Source organism: Ischnura elegans, chromosome 12, assembly GCF_921293095.1.
Source record: "Ischnura elegans chromosome 12, ioIscEleg1.1, whole genome shotgun sequence".
Classification (NCBI taxonomy): domain Eukaryota; kingdom Metazoa; phylum Arthropoda; class Insecta; order Odonata; family Coenagrionidae; genus Ischnura; species Ischnura elegans.
In genome coordinates, this window is record NC_060257.1 from 87,361,761 (window position 1) to 87,386,235 (window position 24,475).

At 38.5% G+C, this 24,475-nt stretch overlaps 2 protein-coding genes and 1 long non-coding RNA gene across 3 annotated transcripts in view; 2 read left to right on the plus strand and 1 right to left on the minus strand.

The window, feature by feature from the left end:
* Positions 1 to 16,348, plus strand: part of LOC124169720 (chitin synthase chs-2-like) — a 102,441-nt gene extending 86,093 nt beyond the window's left edge. The window contains exons 17-24 of the mRNA XM_046548408.1: positions 2,398 to 2,645; positions 3,601 to 3,752; positions 3,841 to 4,001; positions 5,698 to 5,874; positions 7,603 to 7,776; positions 10,922 to 11,174; positions 12,327 to 12,452; positions 15,986 to 16,348. Coding sequence (XP_046404364.1) covers positions 2,398 to 2,645; positions 3,601 to 3,752; positions 3,841 to 4,001; positions 5,698 to 5,874; positions 7,603 to 7,776; positions 10,922 to 11,174; positions 12,327 to 12,452; positions 15,986 to 16,179 — 1,485 coding nt within the window. The 3' untranslated portion in view covers positions 16,180 to 16,348. The remainder of the gene's footprint in view (positions 1 to 2,397; positions 2,646 to 3,600; positions 3,753 to 3,840; positions 4,002 to 5,697; positions 5,875 to 7,602; positions 7,777 to 10,921; positions 11,175 to 12,326; positions 12,453 to 15,985) is intronic.
* Positions 7,679 to 22,381, minus strand: LOC124169722. The gene is made up of 2 exons (XR_006867216.1): positions 22,294 to 22,381; positions 7,679 to 8,552 (listed from the first exon to the last, which is right to left on the minus strand). It is a non-coding gene; the product is annotated as an uncharacterized LOC124169722 (long non-coding RNA).
* LOC124169721 (frizzled-2-like) overlaps positions 18,365 to 24,475 on the plus strand; it is a 468,711-nt gene continuing 462,600 nt past the window's right edge. The window contains exons 1-2 of the mRNA XM_046548409.1: positions 18,365 to 19,897; positions 22,320 to 22,489. Coding sequence (XP_046404365.1) covers positions 18,714 to 19,897; positions 22,320 to 22,489 — 1,354 coding nt within the window. The 5' untranslated portion in view covers positions 18,365 to 18,713. The remainder of the gene's footprint in view (positions 19,898 to 22,319; positions 22,490 to 24,475) is intronic.

Here is a 24,475-nt window from a genome sequence, read left to right on the forward strand (position 1 = left end):
TAGCACTTACATTATTTCCTATACGTTCTCGCGTACAGAGACTATAGTACAAGAACTTCCACTTTAAATTATATCATGTAAACAAGGAACAAAAGCGAAAATTTCACCATGAACAACGGAAAAAGACGCTACCTTTAGTTGCCAAGTAACGGTTTTACCGAGACGGTCATGTTGTTCCAAGCAGAGCCATATTTTTCCTCGAGATGTTACAGGCTGAGTTATAAGAAATATAAGGAGCATGCGGAAACACTATACTGCCGACAGTGAACGCCAAGAAAAAATTATTTGGATGTCACATCAAACTTACTTGGAATACATGTAGCTGCATCTTTGTAACCGCCAAACCACCATGCTGTCTCCGGTGTTCCATTCCGGTTCCTCTGTTGGAAAGGAGGAACGGAGGAATGTGGAGAACCATGGGAAAATCTGTATCGCGGAGTAGCGGTAGATTCAAAATTCGTTCGCCACCAAAAAATCTAGAATTTCAATATAAAGTAAAGGTACGGCAGTACTTACCTTCTATTGCCTATCCTTAAATTGGACAATTACAATGTCTAATCTGGGAATGAGGCCATCGATGCCGTGATAATTTTAGGAGAATTCTTACCATTAAAAATTAAAATGAATTTAAAGCGTTATGTTTCATTAAAATACTTTCCAATCAATCGCCTCTGAGATTTTTTAATCCCTAGAGAGTAAATATTAATTAATCAATAAGTTGAAAGAGTTAATTTAACCTGCAGGAATGGAATGTCCCCGAGACGGCTACGCGACGTCGGCAGGACATTGGTACATAATATAAAATTTCAGTAAAAATCGATAAATTCCATTATTCCTGTTGTTAATTTTTGTAAAAGTTGCTAAATTTAAGTAATTTTTATAATCATGAAAGAGTACGGGTTTATTGTTCATCCAACGCTTCTCAACCGTACAACATGCGGAAATTTTTAATTTTTTGAAAATTGCTAAAATTGTTGCTAAATTTGTTAAAACTTTAAAAATTGTTATAAATAATGTAGAGAGTCATAAGTTCGTTCAATTGTTGTTGTTTAACCCGTAAGGCATGTAGAAATTTTTAACGCTCGTAAATGTTACTTAAATTGTTGCTAACTTTGTTTAAACTTAATTAATTGTTATAAACAATGTAAAACTTAAAAATAGCGTACATTTGTTGTTCTTAAACTATAGAAGCGGTAAAAATGTCAAATTTTTTTTTTTTTCGTTAAATAGTTTATAATTTCCTCCCAGAGTCCACACTCCAACAAGAGGATTACACTTGGTTACCTAAAATAATCCTCAAAATAACTCTTCCTCCACGAAAAATTTCCTCTTCCTCGATCGGGAGGAAGTATTCTGGCTTCAGAAACGAGAGAGAGTTTTTTTTCTTTCTCCCTTCTCCTATACTCCCTACTCGGAGGAGGATCTCGAGACTTTCTCTCGGAGTTCCTCCTTGAGGAGGTGAGTGTTTTAAGAGGAAACCAAAACTCCGAAACCCTGCATAATGGGACACTAGCTGGACGTCCGCTGGACATCCAAGATAGGACAGTGTGCGGACGGATGGCCAGGACAGCCGGCGGATGTCCTCTGGCTGTCCTGAAAATCCGCGGACACTGAGAGGACGCGACGGACGCGCAGCGGACGTCCTCTGGCAACGATGTGCTGTGTGGGTAGTTATGTGAAAATGTATCGCACATTCTATTTTTATATAATTCGTGGAAAGGCAGCCATGAGAGCACATGAAAAATCGTAGACACATATATAGAAGGTTTAGATATAGAGTGGTTGAGGTTTTAATGGTTTTAGGAAAAATTAAAACAGCACCAACTGCTGTTTTAATTTTTCCACCAAATTTCCACGTGGGTTCCACGTTGATTCCACGACCAAAAACACGTGGTATCCACGTTAATTCTCCACGTGGGTTCCACGTGGATTCCACCACCCATTTCTCACTGGGACCATAAATGAATCATGAGTAGATAAAATTTAACCAATACTCCCTCACACTATCTTCAATGTTAAAAAAAAATCAATTGTTCTTAATGGTGTGGCCTGCACAAAATATTTTCATAATCATCCTAATCCCTGAAGGCTGCATGTTCAAATACGAATGGCTACATAAGACACAAATTCCATTATATTCATTTGTTTATGCCTAAAATTAATCATAAATGGATACAATTTAACCAATACTCTCTCTCCATTATCTTAAGTGTTAAAAATCAGTTGTTGTTAATGGTGTGGCCTGCACAAAATATTTTGGGGGCCATCAAGTGCCATCATTCTAAATACTGCATGATGCCAGCCCCTTATTAAATGTTTTCATTCAGATTTGGCCAAAAATTTGTACTCAACTTGGTGAGTATTCTATGGTGGATTTATTAATTGTTACAATCACAGATGGAGGAGGAGAAGAAGAGGAGAGAAGAAGAAGCAAAGAAAAGTGGGAAGAAGAAGGGGTTGCTGGGAGTTTTTGGATCCTCGGGAGGAGCCAGCGAGAGTGGGTCGATGGAGATATCTTTTGCTGGCCTGTTCAAGTGCATGATGTGCACGCACCCAGACACAGCGAAAGAGGAGGAAAAAGTACAACTTCTGCAAATATCAGAGTCCCTCAAACAAGTTAACAAGCGCCTGGAAGCAATGGAGAGGTATGTTAGAATCATTACATAATTGATTTATTCTTAGAGTACAGTAAAATTTTGATTTATGTCATGTCTCTGTGTCATATGTATGATACTCTGCGATTTTATTTCATGTCTTGAATTTATACCGAGGCACTCAAGCCTGATCAAGAAATATTGGGAATCGCTATTGGATGAGGGTTCAATTTTATGCCTTTTCTTATTTTATGCATTTTTTTGATTTTGTGCCGCTTAAACTCAGCTTCCAAGAGCTATCTAATCTTGATTTTATGGAGTTTATTTCAGGCATAGCACAGGATAACTGCAGTTAAAAAATTGATCTCAGTCTAGCCTATTAGTTCATTAAGTTTCTCAATGAATAACGTATATATTTTAGATCAAAGGCACCAAGGCGTTGAGAACACTGATTACTACTAAGAATAAAATGCATACAGAGAAGAAAATAATCACTTGGTGGGCTGTAGATTCATAATTTCATTGTTGGTTCATTATTTTTTGTTCTAGTTCAAGGTTATTGAGTGAAAGTTTTAAGAACAATTATAATTAAAAATTAAACAGTTGGTAGCCCTCAAATTCATTCCCTTATTGTTTCTGCCAAGCATTCTGAATTGATTAGCAGGGGGAGTAATACATACAAACAATTTTTTTATGTTAAACATGTTACTTGTTACTTGTAGTAGAAAAGTAAAGTGTGTAGTTAAGGAAAGTAAGTGTGTAAAAGTCAAAGTTAGCAAAAAATGAAGTGACATGGACATCCTGAAAATTATACACTTCCTCATTGCCAGTTCTTTATTTTACACCGTGATTTTATATGCACGCATTGTCCATACTTTGATCCCTTCAACTGCTTAAAAATCAAGATTTTAATGTTTGCATTCATGTAATATGAAAACTTGTGATCTGCAGGCAAATGAATGAGGTGTATGTATTTACATATTTCCATTTGCAACTTTGCCTTTAGAATGTCCGTTGTTCGTGGTATGCCTTCGGTGAGAAGGATGTCTGCCTCAGGCAGTAGCATTGAAAATAATTTGTACGAATCGCCTGAAGAAGAGCAAGAAAACCAACAAGATGAAATTGGTTCCTCCAGAGATGCTGGTAGCAATACCACGCGTAAGAATGATTTCAGTTTTTTTTTAGACTTTTGGAGTAGCTCCTTACCTTCCATGAACTTTGATGGCAAATTGTATTTCTATCGCAGCTCCAAAAATGGAGAGAGATGATCTGGTGAACCCTTTTTGGATTGAGGAGCCGGGCCTAAAAAATGGAGAAGTTGATCACATTCCAACTGAAGAGGAGCATTTTTGGAAGGACGTAATCGACAAATACTTAACGCCCATTGCAGAGACTGAGAAAGAAAAGGTACGCTTTTTATAAGACATATTAAGGTTAGGTCGGTTCCACTTTGATGTTGGTTCCCAGTCTGATTGCAGCCTGGATAACGACATTGGTTCTTGGTTCAAGTTTTTTCATGAAGTGCTTCCTTTTCTAAAATTTGTGGACATCATGTATGTACTGCCAAATAATTTCACATTTTGGGAGATCTGACATAGGAAGTTAGCTGAGCTGTGCAGGCAATATATTTTTCCTGCCATCTATATATCGATGGCTAAGTTATAACAACAAGTATCTCAAATTCAGTCGGTTTGAGACATGTATCTTAAACAAAGTGTAATGCCATTAAAAAGTAAAATACAAGCAAAAAACAACTCTTTGTTTGCAAATAATGCTTCTTTTTCAGTTTTATGAACTTTTGGTTTTTAATTGCAATTTACTAGTTAAAACAATCATTTTTTTGCTCTCCTGAAAAGTTGCTACATATTTTTGATATAAATGTTTTTATAACTTAGCCATTGATATGTTATGTGAATACGTGTACATTGATAGCAAGATAAATGAGGTGATAGGGATTGAGGGTAATCTTTAATTTTGTCCACTATAACAATTTCTGCAGCCTGTAAAAGGCCCTTACCTGGCATATTACGCAAAAAAGGGAGTGTTATTGAACTCTTGGCACTATAATAATATCACTTATTCATGGTTCACTTAGATTGTAGAGCAGGAGATAAATCCCACCAAACATGTGCACCACTAACACTGGTTTTAGGCTGTTAGTTCTCAAATGACTATGTACTAGCGAAAGAAGAGAAAAATGATTTCTGTGCATGCATCAACCACTGAGATGGGAATGGGAAAAAAAGATAGAAACAAAAAAAGCATAGTAATCTTCCAATGGAGATAGCTCAGTTGTATGGTGAAAAGGGGGAGACAGGATAGACCACATGACTCAGTTGAATTTTGTGCAAGATGTCGCAAACAAAAAGCTCTTGCAATTAGTAAGCAATGTTGTTCATCTCGACCAGTCTCCTCTACTCGACATCAGCCAGTAATCCCTACAAATTACCTAGTGACCTCTCGTTAAACCCTCACCGCTAGAGTTGCTACTCCTTTCTCACTATCCCAGATTCATTCTATCATCTCCAGCCCAACTACGGCCACAGGAGTCCTCTCCTCTTAAAAACCACACTATGTTAAATGAGGTCTCATGGTCAGGAAATGGAATCCAAATCCTGTTGCAGGTAGTATAACAACAAGAGCTTAAAGAATAAAGCAAGAATAGGAACCATTGTGAAAAATAAGACAAAACTGAAGGAGGAGAATGTTAAAACCCAGTATCCTGAAACAAAAAAAATTTTAATCTCATCTCGAGTTTAGAATAAATGTTGCCGACTATTACTACCGAAAATTCTATGATATTCTTCTGTTCTTCAAGATCTTCCCCAGTTAAGCAGCTGCCTCAAATAACCGATGGGCCCATGACCAGAATCTACTGTATTTATAAAATCATTTATTATTAAGAATCTCCCACTAGGATGTACGACTGGAGTAGGATGACTTTAAGTTGGTTACAAAATGGACTTGCTAAATTTACCCTCTAGACTTATATCTCAACCTATGCTTGCAATTTATATACTGACTTATTAAACTGTCTTCAACTGTCCAGACAGTTGATATTATTAGTGGTAAAATTCTAACTTGAAATTGCTGTGTTTTTCAGGAAAAAGTTGCCCTGGATTTGAAGCAGCTTCGAGATAAGAGTGTTTTTGCATTTTTTATGCTAAATGCCTTTTTTGTGGTCACGGTTTTCTTGCTCCAGCTTCATCAAGATCTGCTCAATGTGAAATGGCCGCTGGGGGTCAAGAATAACATAACTTTTGTCGAGCAGCCATCAGTGGTGAGTAGCAACAACGGCGATTTTGCATGAATGTAACTACCAAAATTTTAGGTATCTGTGAAGGCCCGATGATCCTCATGTTTGTTTGTGTGGTCCAGCTAGGGTCATACCTCAGTTTTTCTGAATCAGATAGTATTTGGTACCAAATGAATTTTTCACCTTTGTTATGAAAGTATTAATAACAATATTTTTTATTTGTCCAGTGATTTGTTTATAAAAATATAGGACACATCAAGTAGTGAGTAAGGTACAAAAACAGTACAAATATTAAAATAAAAAAAATTTAACATATGAACAGGGGTGCCGACTTACAAAAAAAATTGGGGGGTCCCCAACCGGGGACCTTGCCCTGGTAAATTTTATAAGTAGTGAATTTTAGGTTTTTAAATATTTTAGAAGAGTCATATGATCAACATTAGAACCCAGATCACTTGAATCTCGATATCTGGACCTTTCGGGGAAGATCGACAAGCCTGAAACATTTTTTCCTCACATCTGTAACGAACTTATGGGGGGATTCGGCCCCCCCCAGGCCCCATGGAGTCGGCGCCACTGCATATGAAGAAATTCATCCACAGGATAAAATAAGTGTTTCAAAAGAAACTCATGGAGCTTGCACTTGAAAAGGGACATAGTCTTAACTATCGACTTAACTTCCAGTGGAAGTTTATTAAATAACAATAGGTCCATGTGCCATGGGGCATAACTCAAGATTTTAGTTCTCATAAATGTTTGGCGGAGGCTTGTAGCACTCCTAGTACATATAATAACAATGATAATTGTCATTGGTGGCATAATTAGAAATATTCTTTTTTGCACAAACAATAGGGTGGTTTCCTATTTCTTTTATTACCTAAATCAAAAGATTATTACTCCTGGAGTAAACATTTCACGCTTTTAGATTTTTAAGTGGCAATATATATTTTTAGTGATTAAATGAAAAGTGAAACATTTTTAAGCGCGTGAAAATGCGACAGCTAAGTATGAATGCTGGGAAAAGCCCGTGTGACGTCACTGTGGTTCTGGCTGCCACTTTGTGAGGCCACCTTGGTGCAAAGATATGAGCACCGATAGGATGCAGGCTGCTAGCAGGTAGCAGAGTACCCTGCTAGCAGGTAGCGCTTGGCTTAAATAAGGATTATTAATGCCCTATGAAACAAAGGAAATTTTCCGACCACACGCAATTTTAATAGGTGATTATTAAGCGATGTTTCCCTGAGCTCTGTGCCTCATGCATCTCAGACGATGTAAAACTCCTGACTACTTGTACAGCATCTGGGTCCCTGTGATGTCACGTGGAGTGGCATCACATGGGCGCCAATCTGGCCTTTTTCAAATGAGGTTAAATTTGACCATTAAAATTCATCTAAACTGGGATTTCTAAAACCATATAATTTTTATGTTATGAATACACTAATAGTGGGTAATGAATCGCAATCAATGCCTTTCGTTTTCTTTGATGAATGAAACTACCCTATTGCAGCATACATGTACACGTGGGAGAGGTGATACCTATACTAAATTTCGGAAATAGGGGGCAACAAGGGGCATAAGCAGGCATTTTACCTAAGAGAAACAGTGTCCTCTCTTGAATTTTGAACATTATTTTAGAATTGGGTCCAGGGCCCCAGAAGAAGATGCTAAACATGATGATGATAATTACATTGCCTTTAATAATTTGATATTCCTACTTATACCTTTTTGCTTTCTCTATTGACCATGGAACAGAATGAGGTCCGAATCTTCAGAGATTACAAGAAACTTGAACCAATCGGACTGGTGTTTGTGCTCTTTTTTGGATTCATTCTGATTGTGCAATTTATTGCGATGTGCATCCATCGTCTTGGAACATTTTCTCATTTGTTGGCATCGACTGACTTGAACTTCTACTTTTGCAAAACAGTAAGTACATACAATCATGCATATTTTTAGACATTGCTCGAAAGTCAGAGCTGCAGCCCTTTAGTTTTAAATTAAGAAAATATTTCCGAGATTAAAAGTTTTGATATATCTTGGAAATGAGTGATAAAATGTGCCTTTTACTAAATTTTTCTAAAGCAAGTTTATTTAGACATAAAATTCAATGACTGTGAATCATTTTTGTGGAGCGTGGTAGAGCATTGGGTATGCATTTATGCTGACCGCATTGGGTTTGAGAATCTTGGGATGGAAATCCTCTCTTTGATTGAAATAAAAACAAGTGGATGCATTTTTTTTTTAAATTGATGGCAATTGAGAATAAGTCATTTTGGAGGTTATACCATGCCGTGCTCCCAGGAATGATATTCTTTGACAACCCCAACAGCCCAAGGTACCCTTAATTGGTGTTAGGTTCCTAGATGTAACTTTTGATATTTAAATGCTTTTTGTGTATCGAGATTGGTGGTAGGTTACGCTAATTAAATAAGAGTATTACACTGAGAATATAAGTTTATTGGCTGCACAAACGTTGCGGCTGCCGAAACGGAATTGGAAGATAAGCGACGCGGTAATGGCAGACTGGCGTGCTGACGCTATGGTGCTCGGGTGTTCCTCGTCTGAGCTCTGGTTTGCATTTGGGTTTGCAACTCCTTAGTTCCACCTTGGCTTGCCATCTGCCATCGCTGACAGCTGAGGGCCGTTATGCGTTTTCCCTCTAAGTGTGGCCACCACATCACCCCTGTTGGTAGTAGCAGAGCCTTTACAAAATAAAAAAAAGAAAAGAAATCAAAATACAATATGTACTAAAGAAAACAATTCCCTTAGAAAAAAACAATTTCCTAAGAAACTCAAAATGAAAAATAATCAATGACGAAGTATGCAAATGCAAGCACAATAATACAAAACATTGAAATAAAAATTCAAAGGGGAAATCAAGTAATCAAGTTATGTAGTAAATGTGGCCATCACAGTGCTGTTATTTAATGTTGTCAGGGAGTTGTTTATGGAAGAAAAGGGAGATGGTTGAGGAGGAAAAGGAAAAGTTGCTTCATGGAGTGAGACAAAAAAGAAAACCTCAGTTTTGTGGCATTTTTTAGTGTACCCCCTCCCTCAAATTCTGGTTCCTCCCCCCAGAAATTCCTCCAAACTTATCCACATAACTTAGCGCAAAAAGTCTTTAGCGGGAGAAGGTTTTTCACGCAAAGGATTTTCCCGCAAAGGCCCTTCAACTCAAAGGCTCGGAGACTGTAAGTCTCAGAACTCTTGTCTCCGAAATCTGCTCTCCAAAATCAGCCTCTGAAATCAGCCTCCAAAACCAGCCTCTGAACCAGCCATACCTGGAGATCAAGACTTATATAGGTAGTACGGCGGAGGAATACCTACTACTTGGCAATCAAGGGGAAATGGGTGCTGAGGCATAAGTATGCAGTTTGGAGTGAGAAGTACTCCACTTGTCCTATCACAACTCTCTCTCCCTCCGACACCTCACCCCACTATGTCTTTCCCCTCCATGAATTCCAATGACTTGCCTCTACCAACTATCACCCCACTTGGTTATGTCTCCAACCCAGGAGATCGATGAGAGAAAATCCGGCGGTACACGGTTCTCCCCCAACCCCGGCTTGGATGACGGACGTTTTGCAGTGGTACCAGTCAGCAGGGGCGCCTACCGGCAGATTTACAGCTGATTTGAACATCCCCCTATTCCCCCTACACCCCTTTGCAAATTCCCTCCCCTCCACCCTGACACGTTTCGGAGGTTGGCAAACTCTCTCTTGCTTCGGCGCTCGCGGTGGATAGATGGCTTGGCAGAGATGGGTGATTTCTGCAAAATTATACAGCTTATATTTATTCTTTGGTAATGTTTCCTATGGGATCATTAGTTATCATCATTGTTTTCTATAATAATTCTGATTTTGAATATTTCCACTTCTAATAGACATTGATTGAAAATAACTCGTAAATTTGTGACAGTTGTTTCTTGAGTACTGTTTATTCTTGTTTGTGGATTCTTTCCCTCAACCAGCTTGTGACAGATGATTGGAGTTTCCTGTGTCTGGGGCTTACGTTCACAATCTCGAAGATTTAACGACGTAATGCCACAGTTAAAAGAAAATAAAGAAGTTTTTGGAATAAAAACAATCGTCTGATGCTGCATAGAACATGAGTAATCATAGGAGACTGATGGACGACCTCTGCAGCTGGTCATTTCAAAACACTTTCCTTATTTAAGGCACATACAATTTTTCAAACACCATTGGGAAACATATATGAGATTTTTCTGCAAGACAATGCTTTATTTTTGGTTGGAACTCAGAGAAATATTTTAAGATCATTTGCATGTAAAAGGAAATTGATGGGAGTCGCCATAAGTGAACTAAAGCAGGAAGTGAAGATTAATCTCAATGTCAGGCTAGCTAGAAACTTTAGCTAGACTTGTAGCTGTTAATTTCAAGTAAGACCGAAACTTGTCATTTTACAGACTACAAAATTCTCTTAAAATAGCATATTTTTTATTTATTAAGGCAGAAACAAATAGATTACACTGATGCCCTGAGAGCAATATAAGATGAATACATACTATTTGCTGTGTATCAGCATTAGGTATGTTTATCGTTGAAGGCATTCACCACGGAGCACGCTAATTGACGTCCAAACTGATTATGGACCACATCAATCAACGAATCCTATTTCTCGAGAATATACGATATAATATATGATATAACTGATCGGTCAAATATTCTTTTCTCTGCTCTTGCACGAGGTTATTTCCCTTTTTACATGGTTTCGATCATACATTTTGCGTTCATTTGGGATCTAGCAACCGTGCGTTGTCAAAAATCAATCTAATTCTGATTTCTTCTAACTTGGTTCTGTGTTGATTGTATTAAATGGTAGAGAACTAGAAATTTTGAATTATTTAAAAATCCACCCTGATGCTCACATATTACAAAATTAAAAAACAAAACATATCTGCTATAATGCAGACCTTATGTCACCCTATCCAATCACAGGTGAGAGCTTTCCCCTCATTCCTAATTAAAGCTCCATACGTATTGATAAAGGAGACTATGAATTATAGTTTATGCACTTCAAAGAGAGGATATCTTGTTGGCATACTTTATAGGTCAGCACCACTGAGCAACAGGTTGTCACAGAAGCTGTGAATATGGCACGTGAAGCCCAAAAATTGAAGGGAGCTAATGATGATATGGAGGAGGACGATGGAGGACCCAAGAAGAAAGGAAAATCTGATTTCACTCGCCGTAGACCTACAGTTATACGCATAGAAGATAACAGGATCAAGCTGGCCAGACCCATTGATTCTCATGATGTTGCCTTCAGGAAACGAATTGAATCTATTAATCCAGCACGCCTAGGTAAGTTTTATTCCTTAACCTTGGCAACCAAAGCAGCAGGCAATATCCATTGGATATCTAAATCAGGTTGATGTATCCAAAACACGTTGTTATTTCATGATGGATATTTTGACAACATTACATAGATATCCAAGTTGTAACATCCAAGAAAAGTTGTAAAAGTTATGATTCATAGCTATCCAAGCTGTGATATCTGTGATATTAAAAAATTGTTATATCAAACAGTATCCTTGGGTAGTAAATGTTCTGTATAGAATTGAAGAGCACAAATGTTCAGTTTGAATGTCTGGGGATAACCAAAAACCATAATAAGCACACGCATTATCTACGCGTAAGACGCTGCGAAGATTTCAAAGAGATGTGGTCATATGGACCTCCATGTCCACTGTTGGACATTGTTGTAATATTGTTGGGCGGGTCCTTTCCATATCTGACAGATTTCCATTCAATGTTAATTGGTTTAACATGGATATTGTGTGGATGTCATATGTTAATGAAGACAATGTCATCTGGACGTTGTAGCGATATTGATTGCTGCTTGGGAATGGTGCTGCAAGAAAAATTTTTCAGGGTGATTTTGGAGGAGAATGTATTTTGGGGGATTTCACTTGGATGGGGTACGTGAAAGTCCATATCTTTCCCGCATTTCAGGGGGGGTTTTGAACTGCTCCACCTCCCCAGGTTAATGCCCTAGGAATTTTTGGTCCCACCGCACTCATAAGTTTCATCTCTGCGTGTTAAAACTGTTTTATTAATGGGAGAGGAGTAATTAAAATACTTAATGTCTTATGGTGTTTTCATGTGTTTTACTGTGTTGTCCTTTGTTTTCATGTGAGCAAAGACATGTGATCAGCAGAATACTTTGTAGTTTTATTACTTTGAAATATGGTCATGCTAAGCCACGTGCAAATACAGTTACATACATATGTACATATTTTCAAAGTGGAACAAAAGTTTCCTTTGCCAAGATACCATCATTTCTGAATTTGATCATTGATTTAATACATAGGTTTATTTATTCCTTGCCAAGGTGACGTATGTATTGCAAGGGAACTACATTTAAAAAATGCATTTACATTTTAAAATTGCCACTTATCCATTCCATTTCTCTAAATTATACTTTTATTGCTCAATTTTCTTATGTCAATACAGGTCAATCAAAATTGGGCAGGAGATTTTCAACACGTGGGAGCACTTTCCAAAGTTTAAAAACAGCTAAACAAATTTTAAATGAGGAGGCTGAAAGACGCAAATCAATATCCAAATCATTATCCAAAGGTGAGTGGATACATTTAAATTAAATTTCTCTAACTCATGATTAACCTTGCGGTATTCCATTATAAGTTTAGGCAAATTCGCACCTGAAGACGATGATAGTTCATCGAAATCGGGTCGTGCTCTGTAAAAAAGAAGTGGTATAAGCAATTGTGTGATATCCAAGGAAACTTACATTTTAATTGTAAGTGCTTTACTATTTATACCATTATTTATTCAAATTCAATCCCTCCATGTGAATCTACCATTCCCCTAATCCACCACCCATTAATAGTGGACTGAGTAGAATATGTAAAGCCTGCTGTGTGAACAGTGGTGGAGTTGACATTAATTTCCACGGACAACATTCTTGGGAGTGGCAATGGCGCTATTTATCTTTACTCTATCTGGGCCTCTCTGCAGACCACTATGCAATCCTGGTTCCTTTATTCTCATGGAAATTTTACAGCAGTTTACGGTGCCATGCATCAGGCCTTTGTGGTCCATCGAGGATTGCAACTCAAGGGAATATAGGCTTCCAAGAAGCTGCAACCCTAAAGAGAACCCTATTCAAGCCAGTAACGGATACAGAAAAAACTTAAGGGGGGAGGCACAAAAGATATTTTGACTTCCTATACTTTTATCATGATGAAAAATAATTTAGTTACATGCAAGATTTAAGATAGTTATTTAATCTGATTATATGCTTATATTAGACAATGCTATCTTATGATATAAAAAATTTACACGTGCCCCCTCTGCCCCCCAAATGTATCCGCCACTGATTCAAGCACTAACACCATGCTTGACAGTGAATATGGTATCTTTCTTAAACTTGGCACATGAGTGGTGGTGAAACTCACTTTGATTGCCATGGGAGAGATACCCCTGAAGCCGATCGAATCTTGGAACTCTGGCTTTCCAGGTCACTGTGCGAATGCTATCCCCATTATGTATTTCCCAGGTTAATGCCCTCGGCATTTTTGCTGAGGTTTACAATGCTAGATGTTTTCCCATAGCAATCAATATGCATTTATGGTAAATTTATGCTGTTAAATCAGATACATTTATTTCGTGGCATTCGTGGGTGCCACATTTTCTTGTCCCACGCATCCATTAATAATGTAATAGGTAGTTTGTATAATACTTTGCAGTGTCCAGTGTCATATAATTTCTTCAAATTTGCTAATTTCTGTTGATATATACATTTTAATTACCTATGGCAGACATAGATGATTTTAACCTTTGTGAATTAATTTATTCAATTTTTCATTTGATATAAATTCAATGATAAATAAAATTAATCTAAGTGTAAGATTTAATTTTTTTAGGTTAATTAGCTATGTCCAATGCCTTAAAAATAATTTTTTGCCATATCTTTGCTGACAATAATTCAAACCTGATAAATTCATGAATTGTTATTATTGCTCAGTTAAATGTTTTACAAATTTGAGATTAAAGGTGCCATCACAACTCGGGATTTAAAAAGGGGTCCTTGTTCCCATCAAATGAATCACAGGCATGTGAAACTCTATTCATTCTTAAAATATATTATTTTAATCATTGCATGATAGAAAAAACTGGGCTTAAAAGATTTTAATTCCTCACTCCAGCAGTTATGCTAGCACACTTCATGCATCATCAAAGTTGTCTATCTAATCATGTTTTTGAGTCCACGATAAGAACATGAGCCAAAATATCCCCAGTGCAGAAATTGTCACTTTTAGCAGTAAAATAAATGCAGCGTGTTAACATGTACCTACATATGCAAACAAATACTGAAACTTGATTCATTCTAAAGAATCGTAACTGTGAATAATACGTAGCATGAAAAACCTGGGCCAAAATTATGAAATTGTGTCAGTTGCTCTCTGTGAGCTATTGGGACTGATACATGTATCAAAAAGCCATCCTTATCGCTTTCATGTGAATCCTGTGTGCATGCAACTCTATTCATGTCAAGATAGCATAATTGAAGTAAGACTTGAGGAATGCTGGATGGTTTTGAATGTGGATAAAAAAAAGTTACAAAGACAAATGTATCCTCAGAACAGGACTATACGAGGGTTAGTGTCAATATTTTGATAGAATTTTATGGAGTATGAAGTGGGTAGGAGATCAAGTTAATAATGGTCATGGGAAAGGAGTCTTTTAATAAGAAGATGTAGGTGTTTGGTCACAGTGTGGACATAGAACTGAGGAAGAGATCAGCAAAATGATGTATGTGGAGTGTATTCTTGTATGGATTTGAAACGTGGACCTTGGGAAGAACAGAAAAAGATGGGATCATGCTTTTGAAGAGGGTGCGGAAGAGGATGGAGAGTTTGACAGGGGAAATAGATAAAGTGGAAAATTAGGAGGTGCTGCAAAGAGTTGAGGATGAAATAATATTATTGATAGCTATAGAGCAGAGAGAGGGTGATTGGATTAAGCATATTTTAACCCTTAGGCTGCTGGAACGTTTTCGAACAGTCTGCATGGTGAGTGAGGAGAAAACGTTTGACCACATTTTCTTCCCACTGGTAGCCTTTCCTTAAGATTTTATTGCCGTCCTTTCCGCGGTTGCTTGAACTCGGCCAAACATAGAGTGCCAGAGAGCACAAAGGTGTCTGTCGAGGACTGGGTACCCTCACCACAGGGAGCGCTACCCAGATTATCCCTTCTTCGAGAGAGACATATCCCTGCTCTCTGCGGTGCATTCACGATGAAAATAATTCCGACGAATCCTTGCATTTCCTAGGAATTTACGGTATTTCTCCAAATATAGTCCCCCTCTGAATATAGTCCCCCCCCCCTAATTTTGAGGCTTCAGTTTCGGGAAAAGTTAAAAAAATGCGTTTGAATATAGTCCCCCCCTTTACTTTTACCACAGACATTTTTGGAAAAAAGGGGGGACTATATTCATACATATACGGTATTTAGCTTGCTGTTGTCCATTAGCCGGGGAAACTTATTTGAACTAAATGGTCTCTCTTTCTTATATATTGAGGGTCCACTACAGGGGTGCCGACTTACAATAAATATTGGGGGGCCCAAACCGGGGATCTTGCCCCAGGAAATTTTATAATTTATGATCAACATTAGAACCCTGATAACTCGAATCTGGACACTCCAGGGAAAATCGACAAGCCAGTCACATTTTTTCCTTACACCCATAACAAATTTTTAAGGGGGCTCAGGCCCCCTCTGGCCCCATAGAGTAGGCGCCACTGGTCCACTACCTGCTAGACACGCCCGGGGTCGAAGGAAAAATATCTTCCCCGTTCATGCCCTGCACACAGTGGCAGCAAAATCTTGACGCTCTCAGCGCTAAAGGGTTAAGAGGAAAGGAAATTTTAAATGCAAAAGTCAGGGGAACAGTGGAAGGGGAAAATGGATGAGGGAGACTAAGGGTGAAAGTTATAGAAAGGAGCTAGGATGAACAGAAGTCAGGGGGAAAGAAAGAGGGAGGAGATGCAGATAGCTTTGGTTTTTAGGACCCACCAGCAAGCAGGCAAGCAGTTGATGATGTGGCGGAGAATGGACACCCCAAGTAAGATATTTTTTCTCTTTTCTAGGATCAACGGCAACTGCACACAGTCCAACTTCATTGAAAAACTATCCACCTGACTTTCCATCTCCATTTGCATCAAGAGTACAGAATGCTTCTTGGGGTATACCAGGAGGTAGTATATCCTCTGGTAGCTCAGTCAGGAAGCCAATGAAACATTTATCGGAGAGTGAAGAAGATTCATATGAAACCTCCATGTGAAAACACACCTGCATACTCTCCATTTAATTTTAAAATACTCATGAAATGACGTTTTTAGAGACAGTACTTTATGGTCACTTGAATTCGTCCACAGCCAAAGGCAACAAGGAATGAGGAGACTTTTTGTAAATACGTATGGAAAATAAACAATATTTATTTTTAAATCCCATATCATATTTTAATACTGAGTATCATTTCATTGGTGTATCTTCTTATTTTACTTTGATAATCCTAGATAAGGTGTCATGAATTGTTAAAAATTTAGGATAGAGTTTCATAGGCACAAGGAAAATTACAGACTAGCAAAAACTAAACAAGGAAGCTACTAATAAAGCTTTAAATGGAGACTACGTAGAGAATTGCAATTATAGGAATAGAGGATAATTTTTCATTTATTTTTGCCATGTATGAGTTGTTTTGAGCACGAAGAGAATCACATACTTGCTGCTGAAGTTAGGATTTGAAGAGAAATAATGAGAAATAGTTGTATCCAAGGGAAATCAAATGATTAAGTTTGGTGTGAAATAAGAAATATCAGAGCCTTCATACAAAGGAGGAAAACAAAACATAATGAATACTCTATAAATCTCAGTATGCAATAAAATGGTTTCCAAATGAAAAATATCAATCGATTAATGAAGTGCTAGTCTAGTTTACCAATACCTTATTTTTTATGTTATCAATAGTCTGGGTTTCATGTATAGTATTTGCACCTTCAGTTAAGTTTGGCGTGGACTCACATGTCTAATTGTAAGATTACCTCAGGATTGAATCACTGATTGAGTAGAATGGGGTTGGAGAGCTCATTTAGACATTAATTGGGTCACTGAGATCTTTTGCTCAATGAATGATTACCTATGTGGGGGGCAGTGGCATAACTATTGGGGGGGGGGGGTGATGGAGATATATCCCCCCAAAGCCTCAGATAATGAGAAGCAAGTTTTATAGCATACATACAAATGTTTTCCGTGTTGCGATGATTTCCCGCAGAACTAAGAGTGAAGCACAGGTTTTAATACCCCTCATGACCCGCCAAAACATATTCCTTGTTACGCCACTGTTGAAGGGAGGTCTATCCCTTGTCATTTCTGGAAAAATTGAAAAGATGGTTATTAAAGGTGGCTTTGAAATGCAAGTTTTTATTTTGCCGGATTAACGAAAAGGTTTAAAATTAATTGATGAATATCTAAAAGTCACTTGTTTATGCATATCATACTTAAGACTCATTATCTCCATGATGTATTGCATTCTGCTTTAAGTAATGAACTGCTCTCCCAAAACAGCAACTATAATCTGCCCCCAAGGACAAGATGCGATAAATGTTGCTGGACTTAAAATGCCATAAGACAGCTTGCCAATGCGCATTGCCTCGAAATCCCAAGATCAAACCTGAACAAATTAACAAATTAAATTTTTGCCATAGAAAAGATATTGGGTGTTGTGAAAGAGTACGTCTGATTATGGACTAAAAGGTCTGAAATATCTTCATCTGTACTGATCAAATATAAAATGTTATGTTATTAAAATCTAACATTCGAGATTTCCGAAGATTAAGCGATTCTCATGACCATTAAATTATTAGATGAGAGTTTGAAATACGGGAAGAAAAATGATGGTCATTATCCAGGTAATTCATAAAGAATAAAAAAAACTCGCTTATTGTTTGTGGAAGAAATGTGAGGGGGTGAGAAGCCAAGGGGTTCAAGTGATTTTTTCTCGACAGAGTTAGGTAACGTTAATTGTTAGAAGAAATACACAAAAAATTGGTTGCCAAGGGATACAAGTGAGTCTCCGTTCTGTGCTCACATCGAGTGGAAAATCAAATGCACAACTAAGTATCTGATTGATCTCGTTTGTTTTCTATTGTTATTTTCTATACTTAACTCTGTGTAAAAAAATATATCATTTCTACCCGTTGGCTTCTCACCCGCTCATATTCTAAATTCTTTATTTATCAATTCATTTGATAGTATCTAACGCTCATAACACTGGATATTGACAATTAAAATGATATCTTCAACAATGAACTTCAAATACGATTTCTTTCGCGGTATCTTGTTAACTGATCAGCTATTGGCTGGCATTCACCAGGACCGCCCAATAGTATCGCGCTATACAAATCCCCGCCGAAGGAGAGGCAAAAGAGGGGAGGAAGACGTGTCGGCCATGTTGGGAGAAGTTTCAGTTCAGTACACGGGTGGCAACGGTAGTGGAGCTACAGCGCGTCTCGGAAGTGTGTGGTGTATGAACTTCTGTGTTGTTTGATGTTTCGCATGTGGTGTGTTTGTCAGCATTTTGTGTTGGAGTAACTGGAAGGAGCCTGTTTATTGAATGGTGTAAAGGATTATCGTGTGAGGAGTGATTTAGAAAATAGTGTGTGACTGGATTCCTTCGACTTTCATGAAGTCAACATTGGAATGCTTCGCTCGTGGCCCGCCGAGAGGAAGATGCACGGAGGGTTCATTTGTGTTCGTTAAGTGCTGAAGTTCTTCTTGCCGTGAATTTTGGATTAAGTTAGTGTTTCTCGTAAAACAATGGCGTTTTTAAAGCAGTGGGATAAGATGTCTTGCCCTAGGAGGACTCTTTCTCTCTGTGTTTTGATAATGTTTATCAGCATAACATCATCACATCCTTCTTCGGCATCATCTTCGTCATCTGGCGCCGGAGGAAGTACCGCACGTGTTACTGATCGCGACAGTTTACCTCACCATGGGCGTTGCGAACCCATCACGATTCCCTTTTGCCGAGATATTCAGTATAACGAAACCATTATGCCCAATCTTTTGAATCACCAAAAGCAGGAAGATGCTGCCCTTGAAGTTCACCAATTTTTTCCGCTGGTGAAAGTGCGTTGTTCCACGGAACTTCAGTTCTTCCTGTGTTCCGTTTATGCACCTGTTTGCACCATCCTCGACAGAGCCATCCCGCCTTGCCGATCGCTTTGCATTTCCGCACGTTCCGGCTGCGAAGGACTGATGAACAAATTCGGCTTTCAGTGGCCCGAAGGTTTGGACTGCGCCAAATATCCGGAATCCGGCTCTGCGGAAATCTGTGTGGGAGAAAACACGACGAGTTCTGAAAGTTCTGGCGCCGGCTCCAGCGGTGGCGCGGTGGGATCACCCGGGCACAACCATCACCCCCACAATCCTCATTTGCCAGGTGTAATGGGCGGCGGAATCGACACGTCAGTTTGGAACGGAATCCGAACCATAGCCGGGATACCGGATTACGGCAGTGGCACATTCGGTTTCCCCAGCGTTCCCCCAAGGGATTACGGCTTCGTTTGTCCGCCGCAGTTCAAGGTTCCCAAAGGATTGGATTACGTCCTGAAGGTTGGCGGTCGGACGGAGAGGGATTGTGGTGCACCTTGCGAAGGAATGTTTTTCACGGCCGAACAGAGGAGGTTCGCCAGGTTGTGGACCGGGTCGTGGTCGCTGTTGTGCCTGGTGTCTTGTTTGGCCACGGTTCTCACGTTTGCCGTGGATCCCGGGCGATTTCGCTATCCGGAGAGACCCATCATCTTCTTGTCCGGATGTTATGCGGCGGTCGCCCTGGGCTACGCGGCTGGATTCGCTCTCGGCGATTCGGCGGCTTGTCGTCCGCCTTTCCCTCCTCCCGCCGAACAGTTGTCTCCGCGTCTGAAGATGGCCTCTCTAATTACCCAAGGAACTAAGGCCGAAGGATGCACTTTGCTCTTTATGCTGCTGTATTTCTTCAGGTATGTCCTTGTATCCGCAAGTCTAATAACCACACAAAACTAAAAATAATAAATGTTAGTTTTAAAAAAGCTTTTTTGGCTGGGTCGCCGCGTCTAGTTCGGGTGGCACAAACCTCGCTGGTCGCTTTTTCATGAGAATCTTATTACTTATCCCCAAGGGAACCGTATTTACTAATCCAGTTTCCCCTGAAAAAGCGACGGACATCGCTTGGGTAGCGTTGGTGCCACCCGAAAATTGTGTGTACACATTATCGTGTGTACACAACATTCATTATTGACGTAGGTTAATACTAATATGAAGTTTTTCGCTTGTAATTCTCTCATTCAACAATAGGTTATTGGTCAACTTAATTGGTTGCCATGATATTTTCGTCGTGATTTCGGCCGTTGCCATGGGAATAGTTACCGTTGAATCACCGAAAAAGGCGTTAAAGGAAAATTTATTCGAAGGTAGCCATCCTATGGTGTTATAAGGGACAACTTACCCCGGCGGGGCGGGGCTCGAACACGCGACCATCGGTGTGGCAGGCGAGGACTTTACCCCGCCGTCACCGGCTAACTACAGTATGCATATTGTCTGCTGGATGGAAAGTATGCTGGAGAAGGTAGACCGACGGAAAATTTTCTCGACTTCCATATGATCGTAGGTATTTAATGCATCATTAATAGAACTACAGTCGGCAGTGAATTTATCATTTGTTTAATCTCATACTTTTCCTTGTCGCCGTGTCTTCTTCATCAATTCTCAATGACGGTAGTACATTACGCCAATATTATTTTGTAAAATTTGTTATTCTGGGAAAAATAATGATGGGTATTAGTTCCCGTGCAAAATCCTAACAATTTGCTTGTTCTCCATCGGAATGTATTTAGCCAACGTTTATTTTCACACGAAGAGTAATCAATGCGTGAGAATTTACTATTAAATAAGTCTTCCTGACATTTTTTTTTCGTTTCCGCATGACAAGAATGCATGATCGTTAGTCCACAGAGAGGCCTATCTTTGAAGACGATGAGTGCTTTTCAAAATCCACCTGACGTGTGTGTGGTGCAGCTTTCTTTCACGGCATCCTAGTTGGCCAAATTAGGGCGTGGATTCTCTCCGTGAGGTGAACTTGTTGCAATTAGTAGGGGAAGGTTTGGATTAACAAGCTGAATTTCTTTTCCTGCCAAAAGCTACAATTTCTGCGCCAGTGATATTGTGGCTCGTGTATTATTTTAATATTTAATCGAGGTATGCATGCCTTCCTCACGATTCAGGAAATTCCCGACAAGTTTTTTTTAATTTCTTGATCCTTGACGTTCATTGACGATTCTTCGGTTGCAAAACGTAAAATAAATATATCTGTGGAGGCGTAAGTTTTCCAGCTTCATACATGGATGACTTTTTGGTATTGTTTTTGTTTTGGATGCTCATCTACAAGTTACTCGGTGGGCTACAGATGAGCGATATGTACTTTCATTTTGGATGTGCGTTGTTTTCGGTTTGTGAAATTATGTCCTCAATGTACTTCTTTACGTGAAACGCGATCGCGATTGTATATCCGTATGAGTCGAGTAATTCATTTCTTTCCGGATGGGAGTCAAACCCCAAGAGAAAACTTTTTTTTAATAACACTAACTGTTGCAATTATGTTTTTCTTAAGTAATGCAATCCCAAGATTGGTATACAACAGTCCTCCATTTATCCCTATTTCTCCTTAGCTGCGGAGTTTCTTTCTCCTCCATAAAGCTCTTCTTCCTCGTATCGTTCTTTACGTTCCCAAAGGATTTTCCTATTAATGTGTGACATGTGGGACGTTTTCAATCTTTCTCTCCATTCTGTCGACGTAATGTCAGTAAATTGTACATCTTGATTTACTTTTCTGACCTGAGTGTGTTCACGTTAGAACATGGCAAGAGTTCTCACTAGGGCACAGAATTGATGGAAGTGAGGTTTACTTATTGTTAGTGGACTCGGCACGTATAAACCGCCTAATGTTTACTGCTAGCATTAGAGGGCAACCGAAGACGAGAAATTTTCAAAATTAACGTTGTATAAATACATTTTTAAACATGTAATAATTTTTATGTGTTACTGATGCTTTTATTTCACCCCCTGGAGAATATTTTCATACGTTGATTTTATTGTGTGGAAGAAATTAGGATTTTTTTCGCGCAATATTTTTGTAATGTTTAGAAAAATTTGACATGGTACGGATTTTTTCAAAACGTTTTGGGGATGTACATAATATTCTTTTCAAGTACCTAAATCACTTTATTTAAACAAATAATGTATGTACGTTGGGGTATATTTTGTGCGTATTTGCTTTTAAATATGTAGTCTACTCAATTGAGGTTTGTTACACTATAATAGTTTAAAAAAATCAATTTCAGAGTCGTGTTTCTCGCCTAACCTGTTCATGTCCAATTTCTCTTCCAGCATGGCTTCGTCTATCTGGTGGGTTGTTTTGGCGTTGACGTGGTTTCTGGCCGCTGGGCTCAAGTGGGGACATGAAGCCATCGAAGCAAACTCCCAGTATTTCCATCTTGCTGCTTGGGCCGTTCCAGCCATCAAGACCATCACCATCCTATCAATGGGCAAAATTGAAGGTAAGCGGACGAATTGGAATGTCATTCAATCTCGTCATCGTCGACGAAATTCTCGATGTTTCTGTGCTGCGGCTTTACTAGAGTTTGTGACACCGTGTGAGGTCACTCATGGTGGCATACTCTTCGACGTGAAAGTTATGTTAGTTTCTTAACGTAACTTATATTCCCGCCGCAAGCCTCTGGTTATAGCATAATTGGATAATAAGAATTCGACTCATATCGATTAACACTGCATGTAAAGAACATTAGATAGAAAGGCATTGTTGCTGAGGGTACGTAAATAAATGTTTGGTTGCCAACCGACGAGGACAAATCATCAACGATAACGCCGTGAACATAGAACACAACTGAAAATTACATATAACAAAACGTTATTATGCGCTTAAGTATCAAAAACTAATTTTGTTCATTCATGGTAGTACGATGTAACCTATGATTAAATCCTGATTAAGGTATTATTATTAATTAAATTAAAATTATTATTAAATGTAAACCTGCATTAATTACGCATCGATGCGTCAAAGTTTTCAAGTTCACATCCCAACGTCAACTGTTTATGCTTAATAGCACGGTCTTAGAATATGAGAAGGTCTGGACACTCTCCGTTCAGGCATGGTCATTTAATGAAGCCGTTTCCCGTTGAGGCCGGTAGGGGCGCCACCTATCCTGAAGGGCAAGTTTCCTACGTATCTGTATACGATACTTCAGTAATTATGAACTAATTTATGGAAAAAATGAATATAAACACATCGACAGTGGTTACTAGTTAACAAGTTCATATGCACTTAACATCTTATAGCGAAATATACCTAGAAATCGTTCTCATACGTGAGTATTAATCAAATGGAAGGCGTTGGATTTCAGCTTCGTCTGCTTCCATACCTTTGTAAAATCAGTTACAGCCATAACGAAAGATTGTCAGCAGTTAAAACCTTATGTAGTGAGGAAAGGTATTTTTAAGGAAATAATTATTTATAGCTATCTTGTGGTAAACGTTAATATAAGTTGTCATAGAAGCTACGTACGCACCATTGCCTCTGAGCCCATCGGCATATGTTTCCACGGCCTTATAAGAATATAGATGTTATTCCTTGCTTTCAAACACTATTAACAAATATAATATCAGAAACTCAAACGGCTTCTTACCAAGGCCGAAGTGAAATACTTCTTATGAAGTGACGTATGTTAATGTTTTTAATCTCCTGAGTCTCGATCAAGTGATAATAATAATGGCAGGGCACAGCAAACCTAAAAAAATGATTCTATCCTACGGACGTTTTGCGGGTATAGAATAGGCATATTTAATCGTTGAACAGGGTGAATAATTTCCGGAAGTACCATTATTACCGTTAAAGGCTATTTTATAACGATGCTTGCCTGCTCACCAAAGGAATAATTTGAGATTTAAGGAAGTAAAATACCATATGAAAGATAAAAACGAAAGAGATTTTGCAAATAATTTCCGAATAAACTTCCACGAAAACAGTGCAATGGATATAATCCGAGGGATTTGCGGATGTCTGATCACTTTCAGGTGCTGGTAAATCTGAAATATTATCCCTCGCCCAAAAATAAGATGAGTAGTACGACAGAAACCACAGGCTAATACTGCTAATACGCGGTAAATGTACTTTTCATGAGAGTTGCACGCACCATCGATAACAGCTGCATTAAAAGAAATCATCGAAAGAGGTATTAAGAATGAAAACGATTCACATTTTTCCAACTTATATAATGTACACACACATCAAATCTACATTTCCAGAATGATTACACAATGCTATTGAAACGAGATTATTTATATACAATCAATGCAAGGTAATGTCATGAAAAATAAATTTTAAGTACTCACAATTTAACATTTCTATTAATTCTTTCTATTACTAATTTCTATTTCTAATTACTAATCATTCTAAGAGATTCAATTAAGTAGGAGAGAATGATGAATAGTTGATGAAAGCCGTCGCACATCTTGCATTGTCTCAG